The 17,454-nt window shown below is 41.7% G+C and overlaps 1 protein-coding gene across 1 annotated transcript in view; it reads right to left on the bottom strand.

The window, feature by feature from the left end:
* Window positions 1–680: 680 nt before the first annotated feature.
* GSR (glutathione-disulfide reductase) overlaps window positions 681–17,454 on the bottom strand; it is a gene marked incomplete at its 5' end in the record, with an annotated part of 44,671 nt that continues 27,897 nt past the window's right edge. Inside the window, 6 exons of the mRNA XM_079726742.1 lie at window positions 681–1,618; window positions 4,395–4,528; window positions 5,621–5,752; window positions 7,642–7,753; window positions 10,368–10,526; window positions 12,226–12,312. Coding sequence (XP_079582868.1) covers window positions 1,469–1,618; window positions 4,395–4,528; window positions 5,621–5,752; window positions 7,642–7,753; window positions 10,368–10,526; window positions 12,226–12,312 — 774 coding nt within the window. The 3' untranslated portion in view covers window positions 681–1,468. The remainder of the gene's footprint in view (window positions 1,619–4,394; window positions 4,529–5,620; window positions 5,753–7,641; window positions 7,754–10,367; window positions 10,527–12,225; window positions 12,313–17,454) is intronic.

Here is a 17,454-nt window from a genome sequence, read left to right as displayed (position 1 = left end):
AGGTTTTTAGACCCTGTTTGCTTGCTGCAACATTTACATTAGCTGGTTACCAGTGGTATTTTTCTTTCTTTGAGATTGGACTTACTTAATTTGTCAGTGCAGCAGCCTAGCCATGGCTAACCAGAAAGACATTCAGTAAAAGCTTAATGACAGAGGTCAGTAGCATTGTCACTACTGAAAGCCATGGAAAAATTTAACCAGCTTACGTAGCTGGTAAAGGCTAATGGAAATAAAATGCTAAAAACTTGGGCTTCCCTGGTGGCACAGTGGTTGAGAGTCCGCCTGCCGATGCAGGGGACACGGGATCGTGCCCCAGTCCAGGAGGATCCCACATGCCGTGGAGCGGCTGGGCCCGTGAGCCATGGCCGCTGAGCCTGCGCGTCCAGAGCCTGTGCTCTGCAATGGGAGAGGCCACAACAGTGAGAGGCCCGCGTACCACAATAAATAAATAAATAAAAATAAAAATAAAAACCTATATGATTTCTAGACTGTGCTTCCAACTCAACCATTAAATTTGCTGAATGTTTCTTTTATACCTCTGGTCTTTATTTATCAAAGCGAAATCTCTTTTCTCCCCCTTAAGGTCTTAAGCTGACTTAGGGTAGCTCACTATTGGCATCTGACCCTTCAATGTGAAATATTCTTAGAAAATGAACTGTTACCCATAAACTCATAACAAATTTTATAAGAAGACTGTGATTTTATTTTCAGATTTTTGGAAATAGTTTTCAAAAAATAAAATGACAAGAATACATACAAAAACTGAAATCATTCACCGAACTATGAACTCTTAGCAGAGGAAAGGACTTTTGAAGTACATCTGAAAACACGGATCACTTCTAAAATGTCCCTCTCACTTGTGCAACCAGCCTCCTCAAATCTTTCCCAAATTTGATGAACTTCATCTCATAAAAGTAACACAAACCATTTTTAATCATTTAGAACAAAAGAAAGAATAAAATATAGGAGGCAGGCCTCTCAAGTTACATGCTTTTAGAGAAAACTCACATCCTTGAAGCAGCTTTGTAATATGCAGAGCGCAGTACTGGCTTCAAAAAAAAAAAAAAAAGACTCTGTACTTGCATTATTTAAATGTGAAGAGCAGCTGTCCTCTTCCTCTATAAAAATTAGCAAGTGATATTCATTCAAGTACATTAATTTCACCTTACTTCATATGGTTTTATACTTAGGATGAGGCTAAAACAAAAACAAAACAAAAAACAGCTAGCACAGAGCTATTAATAAAACAAATAGTAATTATTGAGAGATGGAATCAAATGAAAATCAATCCTGGATAACAAAACAGATTTCTAATTACATAAATAAGTTTACTGAAAATTCCCACTACTGGAAGATCCTGATTACAATAAAGAAATACATACAATGGGAATGGTAAATAAACGTGATGATTTGATTCCTTTCTGAAGGTCTCCTGGTCCAGCTGCCAGCCATACGAGTCTCTGGGTTCTCAACGAAGTGTGACCAGTTCTTCTGAAGAGGTAGGATGAATGGCAACAGTGTTATCAAAGTCAGATTTTGTTGCTCCCATTTTTACTGCGACCGCAAAACCCTGCAGCATTTCATCACATCCAATTCCCTGCATGTGGATCCCAACCACCTGCGACAGAAAAGACAAAAATCCTTCAAGTAAAAATTTTTATCTCTGTAATTGTATGAGCCAGTTCCTTGTAATAAATCTCCTTCTAGGTACACACACACACACACACACACACACTCACACACAAATTTTTTTTTTTTTTTTTTTTTTTGCGGTACGCGGGCCTCTCACTGTTGTGGCCTCTCCCGTTGCGGAGCACAGGCTCCGGACGCGCAGGCTCAGCGGCCATGGCTCACGGGCCTAGCCGCTCCGCGGCATGTGGGATCGTCCCAGACTGGGGCACAAACCTGTATCTCCTGCATCGGCAGGCGGACTCCCAACCACTGCGCCACCAGGGATACCCCACACAAATTTTTTTATCAGGTACACTAATAAATGTTTTATTAGTCATGAGAGATACCTGATATTTAAAAACCTCTAAAAAACTTAACATCTCTAATCCCAATATAGCATAACACAGCCTACATGGCCCACGCAGCCCTGACGTCCCTCCCCTGCCTACCTCACTCAGCACTCCCCACTCTGGCCTCACCAGCTTTCCTCCTGTCCTGAGTATTCGCCATGCTCTCCCCTTGGCACAGGCTGTTCCCTCTGTCTGGACACTCTTTCCTCCCCTCTTTTAAGTGTTAAAGCCCATTCATTCTTCAGAGAGCTACACCTGCCTTCCTGACCAAGTTAAATTGTCTATCATGTGAGCTCTCAGTCCCAATATTTCTCCATCATGGTTCTATCATAACTGCAAAGTTGTATTCATCTGGGGACTGGACAATTACAATCCATCTCTCCCAGGAGATGTTAATCTCTAGATGGAGGGGACCCTGCCCGCTTCTGCTCCTCACCCTACCTGTCTGGCCGAGCACAAGGACAGCCCTTAGAGGCACTCAGCCCATACGTGCTGGCTGCCTGGACAAATGACCAACAAGAGGCATTTGTTTCAAATCACATTTTTCAGTCAGGTTTCTAAATATATTTTAAAATGACTAGTTAATATTCACCTCCAGCAAATACTTTTAGGGTCAGTAGACTATTGAAAAGCAAAGTTAGAGAATATAAAACTTAGCCACAAAAATACGTTGTTTAAAAACAAATCAAGGATATACTTAATATTAATGAACAGTACACGTAAAAATGATTGATGCAAACTTAATGTTATACGTTTCTTTACAATTAAAAAAAAAAGTATATCTCAAAACAAGACAAAGAAATCCCAAATCATGTACTGTATATACATTCAGACAAATTTTTTTTTTTTTTTTTTTTTTTTTTTTTTTTTTTTTTTTTTTTTGCGGTACGCGGGCCTCTCACTCTTGTGGCCTCTCCCGTTGTGGAGCACAGGCTCCGGACGCGCAGGCTCAGCAGCCATGGCTCACGGGCCCAGCCGCTCCGCGGCATGTGGGATCCTCCCGGACCGGGGCACGAACCCGCGTCCCCTGCATCGGCAGGCGGACTCCCAACCACTGCGCCACCAGGGAAGCCCCAGACAAATTTTTAGATACTGTGATCTAAATTGAATTTACAAAGAGCTTCTGGTGATAGCAGAAGCCTTATGTTATTTCTCTCCATACAGTATCCCAGTTCTTACTCTTTAGTTGATTGTCAGGTAATGTTTACCAAATGAATGAATGATAAATGGCATAAAGAAGTAACTGATACGAAGAGATAAGTAAGGACCTTGCTGATTCAATAACTGGAAATCTCAGGCTACTGGGGAACATTCAGGGCAAGAAACAGCAACCTTTATCTTCCTGCCAAATCACTTACTTTCTTCTCTTTGCACTGATTCTCTGCTTCTGTCAACTGTCAGTGATGTTGATTTTTATAAGCCGGAAGCCAGGAACCATCTTGTGGCTTTTGGTGTAAGGGCCACTGATTCAGATACAGACTATGTTCTTTTTAATAAGAAAAGTTGGAAACCATACCTGAATCTTTAGTTAAATTACTGTTCCTCACAAAGCCATGTTCCCAAGGCATATTGCTAAGTTCCACTTTAATATTTAATTCAATTTATAGAAAAGCCCAATAGGCTGACCTAATATCAAAACAACACCTATTTCAAAAATTATTTAAAAAAAAAACCTGTTCAAATTCAAACTCAAATCACAATGAGATACCACTTCACATCCGGTAGGATGGCTACAATAAAAAAAGACAGTAACAAGTGTTGACGAAGATGAGGAAGAACTGGAACCCTAGCACGTTGCTGAAGGGAACATAAAATGACACAGCCACTTTGGAAAACAGTTTGGCAGTTCCTCAAAAAGTTAAACCAAAAATAGATAACTGATTATCTCAGAACATTTTACTAAATAAACTTCTTCCTCACTGATTGGTTATGTTAACTCTAAATTTTTTACATTAAATTCTTACACTTACCAATATTTCTGAGTTGCCTATCTATTCTGGCCCACTGGTCAATGACAACCTCAACCTCTCCCCTTTATATCTTACGTGCTTTTTTTGGCCGCACCGTGTGGCTTGCAGTATCTTAGTTCCTTGATCAGGGATTGAACCTGGGCCACAGCAGTGAAAGTGCCAAGTCCTAACCATTGAACTGTCAGGGAATTCCCCCCACCAACTTATGTTTTTAAAGTAGTGGAACCTTCTTTCTATGTGAAATATTATGAAGAACCGCAATACAGAGAGAGACAGATAAAGGTGGGACTGTGCCAGATGAATCAGAGAAAGCTTTACCTGGTCTTTCCTTCCCACCTCACCAAAATACCCCATCCCTGCCAACCTTGAAGACAGTCTTGAGCTTACTGGATTTTTCCCATACCTTTTCCTCTTTGTTGGCACAAACCATTTTCATCACACATTTTGTTTTCCTTTTGGTAACTGCATGATACATTGGGGTAAAGGTGGTGGAATAAATCTTCACGTTTTCTTTTCCATATTTATAAATGGCCTCATCTATAATGCACAGTGGGGGGGAAAGAAAAGCATCTATCAGAAACTTAAACAATTCCACTGAGTTATCAGAGAGATGGCCGGAAATACATAACCTGAATCAAATTACAAGGAAATATTAAACAAAAACACAATGAGCTGGGGCTTCCCTGGTGGCACAGTGGTTAAGAATCTGCCTGCCAATGCAGGGGACACGGGTTCGAGCCCTGGTCCAGGAAGATCCCACATGCCGCAGAGCAACAAAGCCCGTGCACCACAACTACTGAGCCTGCGCTCTAGAGCCCACGAGCCACAACTACTGAGCCTGTGCACTTAGAGACCGTGCTCTGTAATGAGAAGCCTGTGCACCGCAACGAAGAGCAGCCCCCGCTCGCCGCAACTAGAGAAAGCCTGTGCGCAGCAACAAAGACCCAGCGCAGGCAAAAATGAATTAATAAAATAAATATATTTAAAAAAAAAACACAATGAGGGACAATCTACAACATAAATGTCAATGTCATGAAAGACAAAGGCAGGCTGAGGAATTCTTTCTCTTCACTAAAGGAGACCAAAGAGGTATCAAAACTAAATATACTACATTATCCTGGAATGAACCCTGGACTTGAAGGGAAAAATGTTAAAAATGAAATTATTTGAGATAACAGGCAAACTTTGAATAAGATCTAAAGTTTAGATAATATTGTATCCACTTAAATATTCTCATTTGAAGCTATGATTCTGTACGGGAACGGCCTTATTCTTAGGAAACAAATACTGAAGTGTGTGTGCATGTGTATAGAGAGAAAATGATACAGCAAAAGTGTTACCAGTAGACAGGAGTCTTCTGTAGTATTTTTGCAACTCTTCTTTAAATTTGAAATTAGTTCAAGCAAAAAAGCTTAAAAAATCAAACAGATAGGGTGGAGTGGGGAAAGAAATTATATTCTCAAAGTACTAGTAGCTGGGGAGGAAACTGGACCTGTGATGAGAAGTTAGTAGCTAAAAAGAAATATAACTCGGGGGCTAAGATAGATTTAGTCAGCTGACAGACACCTAGTTTAACATTAGCAGAGGAGGGGAAGAAACCATAAATGACCTTTATTTTTAAACACCTACCTTCTGTGAGTCCCACTGTCCCAATAGGGGGGTGGCTGAAGACCACCGTAGGGATGTTGTCATAGTCTAACTTGGAATCTTCTTTGCGTTCAAAAAGTCTATGGGCAAGTTTTCGGCCAGCAGCAATCGCAACTACAAAGATATTTTTAAATCAGTGTTTAGCTTATTGTTCATTTTAACATAGCAGGATTATTCTACTAACGGTTTATCCATCTGGCTTAACATACAAGTTCTGACAAAGTCTTCTGTCAATGCTCATTACAATATCTAGTTCAATATAATAAAAGACCTATCAATACCTTAGCTAACAATTCAAAACTACTGGCTTATGTGAATTCTGTACATTCTATTATGACCAAAAAAAAAAAAAAAAAAAGACACATTTACAAGTTCCCAACCACCTGGCAAGTTACCTCTTAATGCAGATATTAGCTTTTTGATATATTTATGGAGCAAACTACATTAGTTTCAAGCATCTTCAGTTCTACTTTATAACCATAGTCATTTCACAGGAATATTTTGTTTCTTTTTAAAATTATTTTTATTTCTTATTGATTTTTTTTTTTTTTTTTTTTTTTGCGGTACGCGGGCCTCTCACTGTTGTGGCCTCTCCCGTTGCGGAGCACAGGCTCCAAACGCGCAGGCTCAGCGGCCATGGCTCACAGGCCCAGCTGCTCAGCGACATGTGGGATCTTCCCGGACCAGGTCACGAACCCGTGTCCCTTGCATCGGCAGGCGGACTCTCAACCACTGCGCCACCAGGGAAGCCCTATTTCTTATTGATTTTTTTAAAAGTTTATCCTCCTTAGCCTGTTTTTATTCCTAATGGTCAAAAAAAAAAAAAAAAAAAAAAAAAAAAGCCTGAGTTCAGTAAAAGCATCAGTTATTAATTTCATTGACTTCAAATTGATAATTTTTTTTCCAAAATAAGGTATTAGTAGGATACATAAGAAATTTTTTTTCCACCTCGACAAAATTTTCAGATGTTAGATTATGTTATAAAGGTTTTGAAACTTTGCTTGTTAGTTTGCTTTTGTGGAGAGAGCTTCCTAAAAGAGCTAAAAGGCTTTGGGTGTGTTTTTCCATTCTGAGTAAGACCCGGGCCATTTTGGAAAGGATGGTGAGGCCCCGGAGGGGTATAGGTGAAAGCAGATGGATGGATACCACCAGCAGAAGCAGGACAAAGAGCTTGAAATGACGCCAGTTAACTCATGAAGTAGGCTGAAGTATGGGATTCTGAGGATGGGGATCAACCTTGGTTGTATCAAGACTAAACAGTCATATAAGAATACCACTTCCTTCCACTGTCACCAACACAACTCAGATTCTAATTTACAGCATTCTTCAGAGGATGACTGTATCATCTGTATAAAAATTTCAGTCTTCACCAAGCATTTAAAAAATCTTTTAAAGAAGGGGGCTTCCCTGGTGGCGCAGTGGTTGAGAGTTGGCCTGCCGATGCAGTGGACACGGGTTCGTGCCCCGGTCCGGGAGGACCCCACATGCCGTGGAGCGGCTGGTCCCGTGAGTTATGGCTGCTGAGCCTGCACGTCCGGAGGCTGTGCTCCGCAACGGCAGAGGCCACAACAGTGAGAGGGCTGCGTACCGCAAAAAAAAAAAAAAAATCTTTTAAAGAAAAATAAATACTACTCAAAGCATTTTTAAAGGAAAAAATGAATATTACTCATAACGTGTCAGGTTCCCAACCAACATCTATCTGAACACATTTTATCATTTTGATGACATAAAGACACTCAGCCTTTTTTTTTTTGCGGTACGCGGGCCTCTCACTGTTGTGGCCTCTCCCGCTGCGGAGCACAGGCTCCGGACGCGCAGGCTCAGCGGCCATGGCTCACAGGCCCAGCCGCTCTGCGGCATGTGGGATCTTCCCAGACCGGGGCACGAACCCGTGTCCCCTGCATCGGCAGGCGGACTCTCAACCACTGCGCCACCAGGGAAGCCTTGAACAGTTTTATATAACACACAGAGCCTCCCTTAGCCCCCAAAAGAAGAAACATTACCTGGAGTAAGAAGAGCTTTTCCACACACATCCCCAACTGCGTAGACACCTTTTACATTCGTATTCTGGAATTCATCTACTAGGATATGACCTTTGTCATCAGTTTGAATCCCCTAAAATTGTAAAAGGACATCATGTAAGTATTTGGTCCATCTACAAAAAAGAGCAACTCACATCTCTGGATCCGCCTCACTTCAGGCACCTCTTCAGCCTGAAACTCCAAGAAACCACAAGACGAAAAACATCTTAGCAAGCTGGCAGGTTTCATATCTTTTGCTCAGTTTAAAAGGTAAATATTTAACTCAGTTTTGAGGAGTTTTAACAGGATTTGACTTTGCATTGTACAATTCAGCTGGCCAGGCAAGCCTGAAAAGGAATCACTCAACTATCAGACATGGTACTTGGCATCCCCGTGGAGTCCACCTAAGACAGTGATTTTCAATTCCTTGGAAGCACTCCTCCTGAAGCATGCTAACTCATACTTTAGACAGGCACAGCCTGAAGCAGTCATCAAAAGTAGACTTCTTTGAAGTTTACAGTTTTATCTTTAAAAATCCAAGCAAAATTTGTATTCTACTCTAAAAAGATATCAATGTTTCCTGTAACCAAAATTTCTCCCTATACACTGAGTCGAATTTTTGCTCCAAGAATATGTGTCATGCTTATCTTGTGGCTTTGCAGATCCCTGGTGTATATACTCCCATGTGAGAAGTAGAAGGCCAGCAGGCATAGGGAGTAGGTAGTGTAGTGGTTAAGAGTACAACCTTTGGAGCTGGGAGATCTGGGTTCAAGTCCCAGCTCTGCCACTTACTAGTTATGAGACCACCCATTTATCAACAAATACTTGAACTTCTAAATGAGGCATTAACCGAGTCACTGTAAATACAGTGGTAAATAATACAGACATCTCCACTCCTTGCGGAGTTTATAAGCCTGGTGGACAATTTCTTATCTCTGTGCTCCTGGGTTCCTCATCCTTACCCCTCAAACAGTTGTTGGCAAGATTAAAGTAGGCTAGTATAGCACAGGGAACTCTTCTCAGTACTCTGTAATGACCTATAAGGGAAAAGAATCTAAAAAACAGTGGATGTATGTATATGTATAACTCATTCACTTTGCTGTATAGCAGACACTAATACAACATTGTAAATCAACTATACTCCAATAAAAATTTTTTAAAAAAGATTAAGGTAGGCCAGGAACATGTTGCCAAGACTTACAATAGTAATCATTCAATTTGCAGTATAAATATATAACTTAACACTGAATGAGATGGAAAACTTTTGCCTCATTTAAAAAAAATTCAGCAAATATAGTTCAAAACTGGACCTACCATTGCCTATATCTGCATAAAGGCACAATATCTCTTGAAAGGTGAAAAGCTGGATGAATAGTTTTGTTAATATAAAAACAGATAACTAATTTTACTAAATTCTACTGAATAGTAAGATTAAAATCAAGTAAAACATGTCCCTGGATATTTTTTTTAATTATGAAAAATACCTTTTATTGAAATGAAAAAGGGATGCAACTTAAAACAGACACTAATATCAGAACATAAATCAAACTGTGAGACACTACTCAAGAGGCTCCATCAAATATATAAACCTCAAACATCTAAAGTATTCTATTATTACTAGTAGAGTAGTATAGCATGTCAGAAAAATCATCACCCTCACCATCAACAGCAGCTGGTTAATATTTATTGAGTTCATGCTATAAGCCAGCATCTAAGCAAGTTATTTGTATGCACTCTCATTTACTCTTCTCTATAACCCAATGCAACACGCACTATTTTTATTCCCATATTTATATGACGCAGTTGAAACTTAAGAGTAACTAAGCTACTTGCCTAAGGCCATGAAACTGGTAAGTAACAGAACTAAGGTTGAAAACTGGGTCAAACACTGGGACCCACACCCCAGGCTACTATACTAGACTGTCCTTCAAAATTTAAAAGAACAAATAAGAATGCTAACTATAGCACTGGTAGATGAGCTTCACATCTGTACCCATCCCCGAGTGCCACAATGTCCATGACGAGTCACATACCCATCCATTAGGATTAGAGCTGCAGACAATAAGAAATAATTATAGGGCTTTAAAGAGACAGGTATTATAGTAAAAAAGAAATCTGTAGGGAGAAGGCTACTCAGGAAATGGCGAGACGATGACCTGATCTAGGGTGATGACACTAGAAAGGGGAAAAAAACCCTTTATTTCCATTCCAAAGGCAGAAGCAATGGGATTTAATGACAAACTAGACACATGGAATAAATAGAAAAGAATCCAACAGAACCCACTCAAGTTTTGGGGGGTCTGGGGTTGGATCAGGGGAAATCACAGGACTACTGACCGATTCCAGAAGGTTTTAGGCAAGGAAAGTGGTCAAAAGGTACAAACTTCCAGTTACAATATAAATAAGTACAATACCAGGGATATAACGTCCAACATGGTGACTACAGATAACACTGCTGTTAAGAGAGTAAACCCTAAGAGTTCTCAACACACAGAGAAAATTTTTTCCTTTTTTCTTTTCTACTTTTATTGTACCTACATGAGAAGACGGATGTTAGCTGACCCTCTTGTGGTGATCATTTCACAATGTATGTAAATCAAACCATGGTGCTGTATGCCCTAAACTTATGCAGTGATGTATGTCAATTATTTCTCAATAAAACTGGGGGGAAAAAAATAGAACATCGTAGGCAGACTAGGTCAGCTTACCAGTTTGTTTAAATTCAGGCCCCTGGAGTTTGGGTCCCGTCCAATGGCCCAGAGTAGACAGTCAACATCTGGAATGGTGGTCAAGGTGGGTTTCCTACCAGGAATTGAAGTAACCATGCAGAGTTCCAGGCCTGAAGTTGTTTTTTTAACTTCCTTGACCTATTGGGAAATACAGTTTGTTAACTGGGGGTGTGGGGATAAGAAGGAAAGCAAATAAAGAGGAAACTAGAATTCTTAACATTTAAAAACTCTCCACTGAATCCTACATATGAGTCTTACATGCTGACACATTTAGTTTTGCCCAAAGGCCACCAACACTGGAACTCTCTGGAACCAAGATGATATCCTAGGTGGCCCCAAATCAGCCAGCAGCCAGAAATGTCAACTCACATCAAGACCCTAATGCTTCAGCCTAAAAACAAAGTATTTGGGCTTCCCTGGTGGCGCAGTGGTTGAGAGTCTGCCTGCCGATGCAGGGGACGCGGGTTCGTGCCCCGGTCTGGGAGGATCCCACATGCCACTGAGTGGCTGGGCCTGTGAGCCATGGCCGCTGAGCCTGTGCGTCCGGAGCCTGTGCTCCACAACGGGAGAGGCCACAACGGTGAGAGGCCCGCGTACCACAAAAAAAAAAAAAAACACAAAAAAACCCAAAGTATTTTAAAGCGTACTTCTTCAAAACTGTAATAAAAATTTAAACCACAAATCTAAGCACAGTGATTTGCAGCTGGAATCGGGGGAGGAAATGGCTGTAGCAGCATCATTAAGAGAGTTTTAAAAATTGCACCATTCTTGGGCTTCCCTGGTGGTGCAGTGGTTGGGAGTCCGCCTGCCGATGCAGGGGACACAGGTTTGTGCCCCGGTCCGAGAAGATCCCACATGCCGCGGAGCGGCTGGGCCCGTGAGCCATGCCCGCTGGCCCTGCGCGTCTGGAGCCTGTGCTCCGCAGTGGGAGGGGCCGCACTAGTGAGAGGCCCCCGTACCGTAAAAAAAAAAAAAAAAAAAAATTGCACCATCCTTGCTCCTCCCTGGACATTCTTAATCAGGACTCGGGGGAGGAGGGTAAGATCAGGTCAGGAGAGTGAAGGGCACATAGTTTAGTGAAAGTCCCAAGGGGATTCTAGTACTTAACCACCAGGCCAGTACGTCAGCATTTACAAAGCAACTTCACATTTATTGTTTTACTTATGAGATGGCCTATGCTGAAAGGGCAAAGCTTTGGGGAAAAAAGTCATCTTTACAAGGCTAATGCTCCAGGAAAAATCTGACATGTAGGAGATTCCCTGAGAATAAAAAAATACAAAGTAACTTCGTCATTGTTTCCATCTACAAAACCCAAAGGTTTCAAAAATAGATTCCATGGGACTTCCCTGGAAGTCCAGTGGTTAAGACTTCACCTTCCAGTGCAGGGAGTGTGGGTTTGATCCCTGGTCGGGAAACGAAGATCCCACATACCTCACAGCCAAAAAGCCAAAACATAAAACAGAAGTGATATTGTAACAAATTCAATAAAGACTTTAAAAAAAAGATTCCATAATAATATTTCCTGAAATAAATAAATAAACAAAAATAAATATAAACCTGAAAAATAAGGATGTTCAATGAGGCCTCTGAGCACAAAAACTGTAGTTTTAGTTCTAACTAAACTGAATTCAACTTCCAGGTTTCTAATCTTTTATACCTTGGATTTCATTAAAACATTCATGTGAAATGCAGCTTCTGAGGATAAAGAAAAGACTTGGTAGTACTCTAGAAAAGAAGAAACTGACTGGGGTAGAGGTAGTTTGTGTTTATAAAGCTAGTGGGGTTCACAACAGATAGGCGACCAAGGGCCGTAAGCTCGCCCTGGGCTTGGTCATACCTGCGAGTACTTCAGCACCTCTATGCCAGCGTTCTCCAGCTCCTCAGTGCAGTTGGAACTGATTATTGAATCAAAACTTCTGAGCACCTGTATACATAGGCAACAGAGGGATGGGTGGTGGGAAAGAATAAAACTTCATTAAAAAAACTTCATTAAAACTTCATTAGGGCTTCCCTGGTGGCGCAGTGGTTGAGAGTCCGCCTGCCGATGCAGGGGATACGGGTTCGTGCCCCGGTCTGGGAAGATCCCACATGCCGCGGAGCGGCTGGGCCCGTGAGCCATGGCCGCTGAGCCTGCGCGTCCGGAGCCTGTGCTCTGCAATGAGAGTGGCCACAACAGTGAGAGGCCCACATACCGCAAAAAAAAAAAAAAAAAAAAAAAAACTTCATTAAACTTCATCATATGCTACAAACCTGGGAGGGAAATTGCAGTATCAACCCCCCTCTTATGTCCTTCTTCATTCATGGCTGCACTATGAGTGGAGTTTGGTTTTTTTTTTAATCATCTTTAAAAAATTATGGTTCTGAAGAACCTAGGGGCAGGACAGCAATAAAGACGCAGACGTAGAGAATGGACTTGAGGACACAGGGAGAGGGAAGGGTAAGCTGGGATGAAGTGAGAGACTGGCATGGACATGTATACACTACCAAATGTAAAATAGATAGCTAGTGGGAAGCAGCCGCATAGCACAGGAAGATCAGCTCGGTGCTCTGTGACCACCTAGAGGGGTGGGATAGGGAGGGTGGGAGGGAGATGCAAGAGGGAGGAGATATGGGGATGTATGTATACGTATAGCTGATTCACTTTGTTATAAAGCAGAAACTAACACACCATTGTAAAGCAATTATACTCCAACAGAGATGTTAAAAAAAAAAAAGGATTTAACCAGAATAAATAAATAAATAAATAAAACCAGCTGCTATAAAAAAAATTAAAGTATAGTTAATTTACAATGTTGTGTTACTTTCCGGTATACAGCAAAGTGATTCAGTTATACACACACACACACACACACACACACACCCACACACACACACTCTCTGTGTCAGATTTTTTTCCATTATAGATTATTATAAGATTTTGAATATAGTTCCCTGTGCTATACAGTAGGTCCTTCTTATTTATGTATTTTATATATAGTAGTGTGTATATGTTAATCCCAAACTCCTCACTTATACCCCCCCACCCTGCTATCCCCTTTGGTAACCAGAAGTTTGTTTTCTATGTCTGTGGGTCTATTTCTGATTTGTAACTAAGTTCATTTGTATCATTTTTTTTAGAGTCCACATATAAGTTATATCATATAATATTTGTCTTTCTCTGGTGAGTGGAGTTTTAATAAGTCTGTTTTCCGACATCACCACCAACATCTGCATTACACCTGACTTCACCCACTCCTGTTCTACAGTTAAATCCATAGGCAACCTTCCCGCCTCTACTGTCTTTGCCATGTTCCTCTCCTCCCAAGCTCTTCTCTTTTCCATAAGAATAGGGACCAGAAATTCTCTTTCCCCTTTCAGTATTCCAGGGCCAGCTTTCCTGCTGATACAATTTAAGGGAAGATTCTTGAACAAAATCTCCTATTCTAGGCAGAAAAGTCAACTACATGGCCTTAGAGATATTTTTTTTTTTTTTTTTTTTTTTTTTTTTTTTTTTTGTGGTACGCGGGCCTCTCACTGTTGTGGCCTCTCCCGTTGCGGAGCACAGGCTCCGGATGCGCAGGCTCAGCAGCCATGGCTCACGGGCCCAGCCGCTCCGCGGCATATGGGATCCTCCCAGACCGGGGCACGAACCCGTATCCCCTGCATCGGCAGGCGGACTCTCAACCACTGCGCCACCAGGGAGGCCCCGAGATATTTTTTAATACTAGTCTTAGTGTTTGTTTAAGGTTTCAAACTATATATTTTAGGGTTCTAAATATGGTAAAAATGGGATCCATTCCAATTAAGGTTCCCAACAAAGTTGAAAACACTGTGGTTTTTCTTCTGGAATGCTAGATGTTGTTCTATATTTTTTTCCTTTTTTGGCCATGCCACAGTGGCATCTTAGTCCCCCGACCAGGGATTGAACCCATGCCCCCTGCAGTGGTAGCTCAGAGTGCTAACCACTAGACCGGGAGGCAAGTCCCTGGATGTTGTTCTAGAGAATGTCTGTCTGTCCATCTACCTATCTATGTTCAAATCCTTCCAATGACCTTATGGGTTAGAAGGTGTTATCCCTATTTTTTTTTTCAGATAAGGAAGCTGAGACTCCTAAGAAGTGGAGTGACTTTTAGAAAGTTCTAGAGCCAGGATTCAAATTGAGCTTGGTCTGAGTCTTCCGATCAGTTTCTCTCCATGACATTATGCACTTCTTCCCACCCCATAATCGTGGACACCACTGAAAGGCACCACTGGGACCATTAAGAACTGACCACTGACAGCCTACCAGGGCAGACAACTACAGACCCTGGGAAGGACCAGAGAACAAGGTGTAGAAAGCCATTCTCTTCCCACATCTCTCAGATCAGTTTACACTTGTCACTAAACAGGGACTAAAGAGATATGACTTCTTCCTACTCTCAGAACCGAGGCTCATTAGTCTCCCCTCCATTCGTATGGGGACACTTTATTTTTTCTTCATTGCGTTCAGGATGCCGAGTTGAGGTGGGAAGTTCAGGGAAACTGATCAGTTAAGGTTAAAAGCCATTTACATGTTTAACATTCCTGCTGTAGCAATATTCTCATACTTCACCGTTTTCACAGCAATCGTCCACTTAGTCTCTAGCTCTATTTTAAATTAGTAGATGTGCAGTGAGTGTCTATTTTGTGACATTTACTCTATAAGGTTCTAGGAGAATATAAACATGCATATTGATACCTCTGTACCTTTCCCAGTGGAGGAGAAAGACAAGTAACTCTTGTAAGCTAAACTGAGATCAACACTATAAATTCACTTATTCATCCATTCCATCAACAAACATTTATTAAGCTCTACCATGTGCAAGATGCAAAATATTATCCTAAAAGGCAGACTGATAATTAACTTGAAGAATGTGCAGATAAGGAGGTTTAGAAGAGACAGAAAATTACAGTCAAAGAGAACAGGGAAGATTTCAAGGAAAATGTAGCATTGCACTGGATCTTGATGACTCGTGAAGGGAAAGCACCTTAAGTAGAGGAATCTGCACAAATACACAGAGATGGGACCAGGTCACGGAAGAGGAACAGCAAGTAGGCCAGTTCCTACTGAACGGAAGGAATTTGAAGAAAAGAAGTGGGGAGTAAGGCTAGAGAGGGTTAAACTCCTTCTGGAAGACAGAAACCATGTCTGATGAGGTCACTTTATGAGGGCTCAGTATATACTTGGAGTGATACTCAAACCTTACCAATCACAAGAGTAGAACAACATGCCATAAAATGTATTTGTGGAGGACCTGGCAGTGGTAATGACAAAGGGGAGGATGACTGTGATGAGGTGGTGATAGGGGTGATGGAAGAGGAAGAGGATACTTGGTAAAAAAGGCAGATTGTTAGAAAAGGAATGAAAACCCCACATTTTTCCTATACCACATTATTGATGAAAGTTTATCCTAATTCTACTTAAGGAACGTAGGATCAAAGATGGTATTAGGCATAGGGGAGATCACGGAATTGACAGTGCAGTGGATTTAATAGTCAGCTAAACTAACCAAAGACGGCAATGAATCTAGGCCTCTTTCAAACAGAAGACCCAATTAAAGACAAGTAAAACCGGTAACAAGGAAATAACCTAAGATATCTAATGAACCTGTAAAACTTAGCATCACAGACTTAAAAAGCATTCGGCACTTACGTGAATAAGCAATGTTATTAGTATTTAATATCCCTAGAGATGTGTCATTATCATTTGTTAATTTCACTTAAGATGATGAAAGAGCTATTCTAATGCTTGCCCTTATGAAGTTCAATGAATGAGAATCAGATAGACTTGAGTTAATTAGTAGCCACACAAATTCTATAGTATAACATCATTGAAATAAGAAATAGAATCAGCATAACAACGTTTTTGCTGGGCTCCCCTAGTGGCGCAGTGGTTAAGACTCCGCCTGCCAATGCAGGAGACACAGGTTTGAGCCCTGGTCTGAGAAGATGCCACATGCCATGGAGCAACTAAGCCCGTGCGCCACAACTACTGAGCCTGCAGTCTAGAGCCTGCAAGCCACAACTACCGAGCCCACATGCCACAACAATAAATAAATAAATAAATAAATTAAAGATTTGTTTTTGCTGCCAGGTTTGGTTCTTTTTTCAAAATTCCCATTCATATTATTTTCAGTTGGATTTTAATGTTCCTATGATAGCTTCCATTACTGCCTTCGGGAGACTAGTCTTTAAAATAATAGTTGTTGGGCTTCCCTGGTGGCGCAGTGGTTGAGAGTCCGCCTGCCGATGCAGGGGACACGGGTTTGTGCCCCGGTCTGGGAAGATCCCACATGCCGCGGAGCGGCTGGGCCCATGAGCCATGGCCACTGAGCCTACGCGTCCGGAGCCTGTGCTCCGCAATGGGAGAGGCCACAACAGTGAGAGGTCCGCGTACCGCAAGAAAAAAAAAAAAGCTGTTACTGTCTAGCAACTTTTTTCTTTTTTTAAAAAATAAATTTATTTATTTATTTTTGGCTGCGTTGGGTCTTCCTTGCTGTGCGCGGGCTTTCTCTAGTTGCGGCGAGTGGGGTCTACTCTTTGTTTCAGTGCACGGGCTTCTCATTGTGGTGGCTCCTCTTTGTTGCGGAGCATGGGCTCCAGGCGCATGGGCTTCAGTAGTTGTGGCACGCAGGCTCAGTAGTTGTGGTTCGTGGGCTCTAGAACACAGGCTCAGTAGTTGCGGCATACGGGCTTAGTTGCTCCACGGCACGTGGGATCTTCCCGGACCAGGGTTCAAACCTCTGTCCCCTGCACTGGCAGGCGGATTCTTAACAACTGTGCCACCAGGGAAGTCCCTAGCTAGCAACTTTTCTTTACTTAGACTTCCTCCTTCTTTCTCTAGAGATTTCTTCGGGATAGCACACAGGTGGGGTAAAGGTGGGAGGTCGTGATTTGTTCATAGAGTAGCTCTAGAATGGAGTTATACCAGGAAGGGGAGAAGATGGAGAATGCACTGGGGGTCAGGGGAGGGCAGGAAGCCCAGATACATGTGGCTCTCTGCCACAAGCCAATTTTCCAAATGCAGGAATTATCCACTCTACTGATAAACTGATGTGATTTATTTACT

This window comes from Hyperoodon ampullatus, assembly GCF_949752795.1.
Source record: "Hyperoodon ampullatus genome assembly, chromosome: 20".
In the NCBI taxonomy this organism is placed as follows: domain Eukaryota; kingdom Metazoa; phylum Chordata; class Mammalia; order Artiodactyla; family Ziphiidae; genus Hyperoodon; species Hyperoodon ampullatus.
Note: the sequence above shows the minus strand (reverse complement) of the source record. Positions and strands in the feature narration are given on the sequence as shown.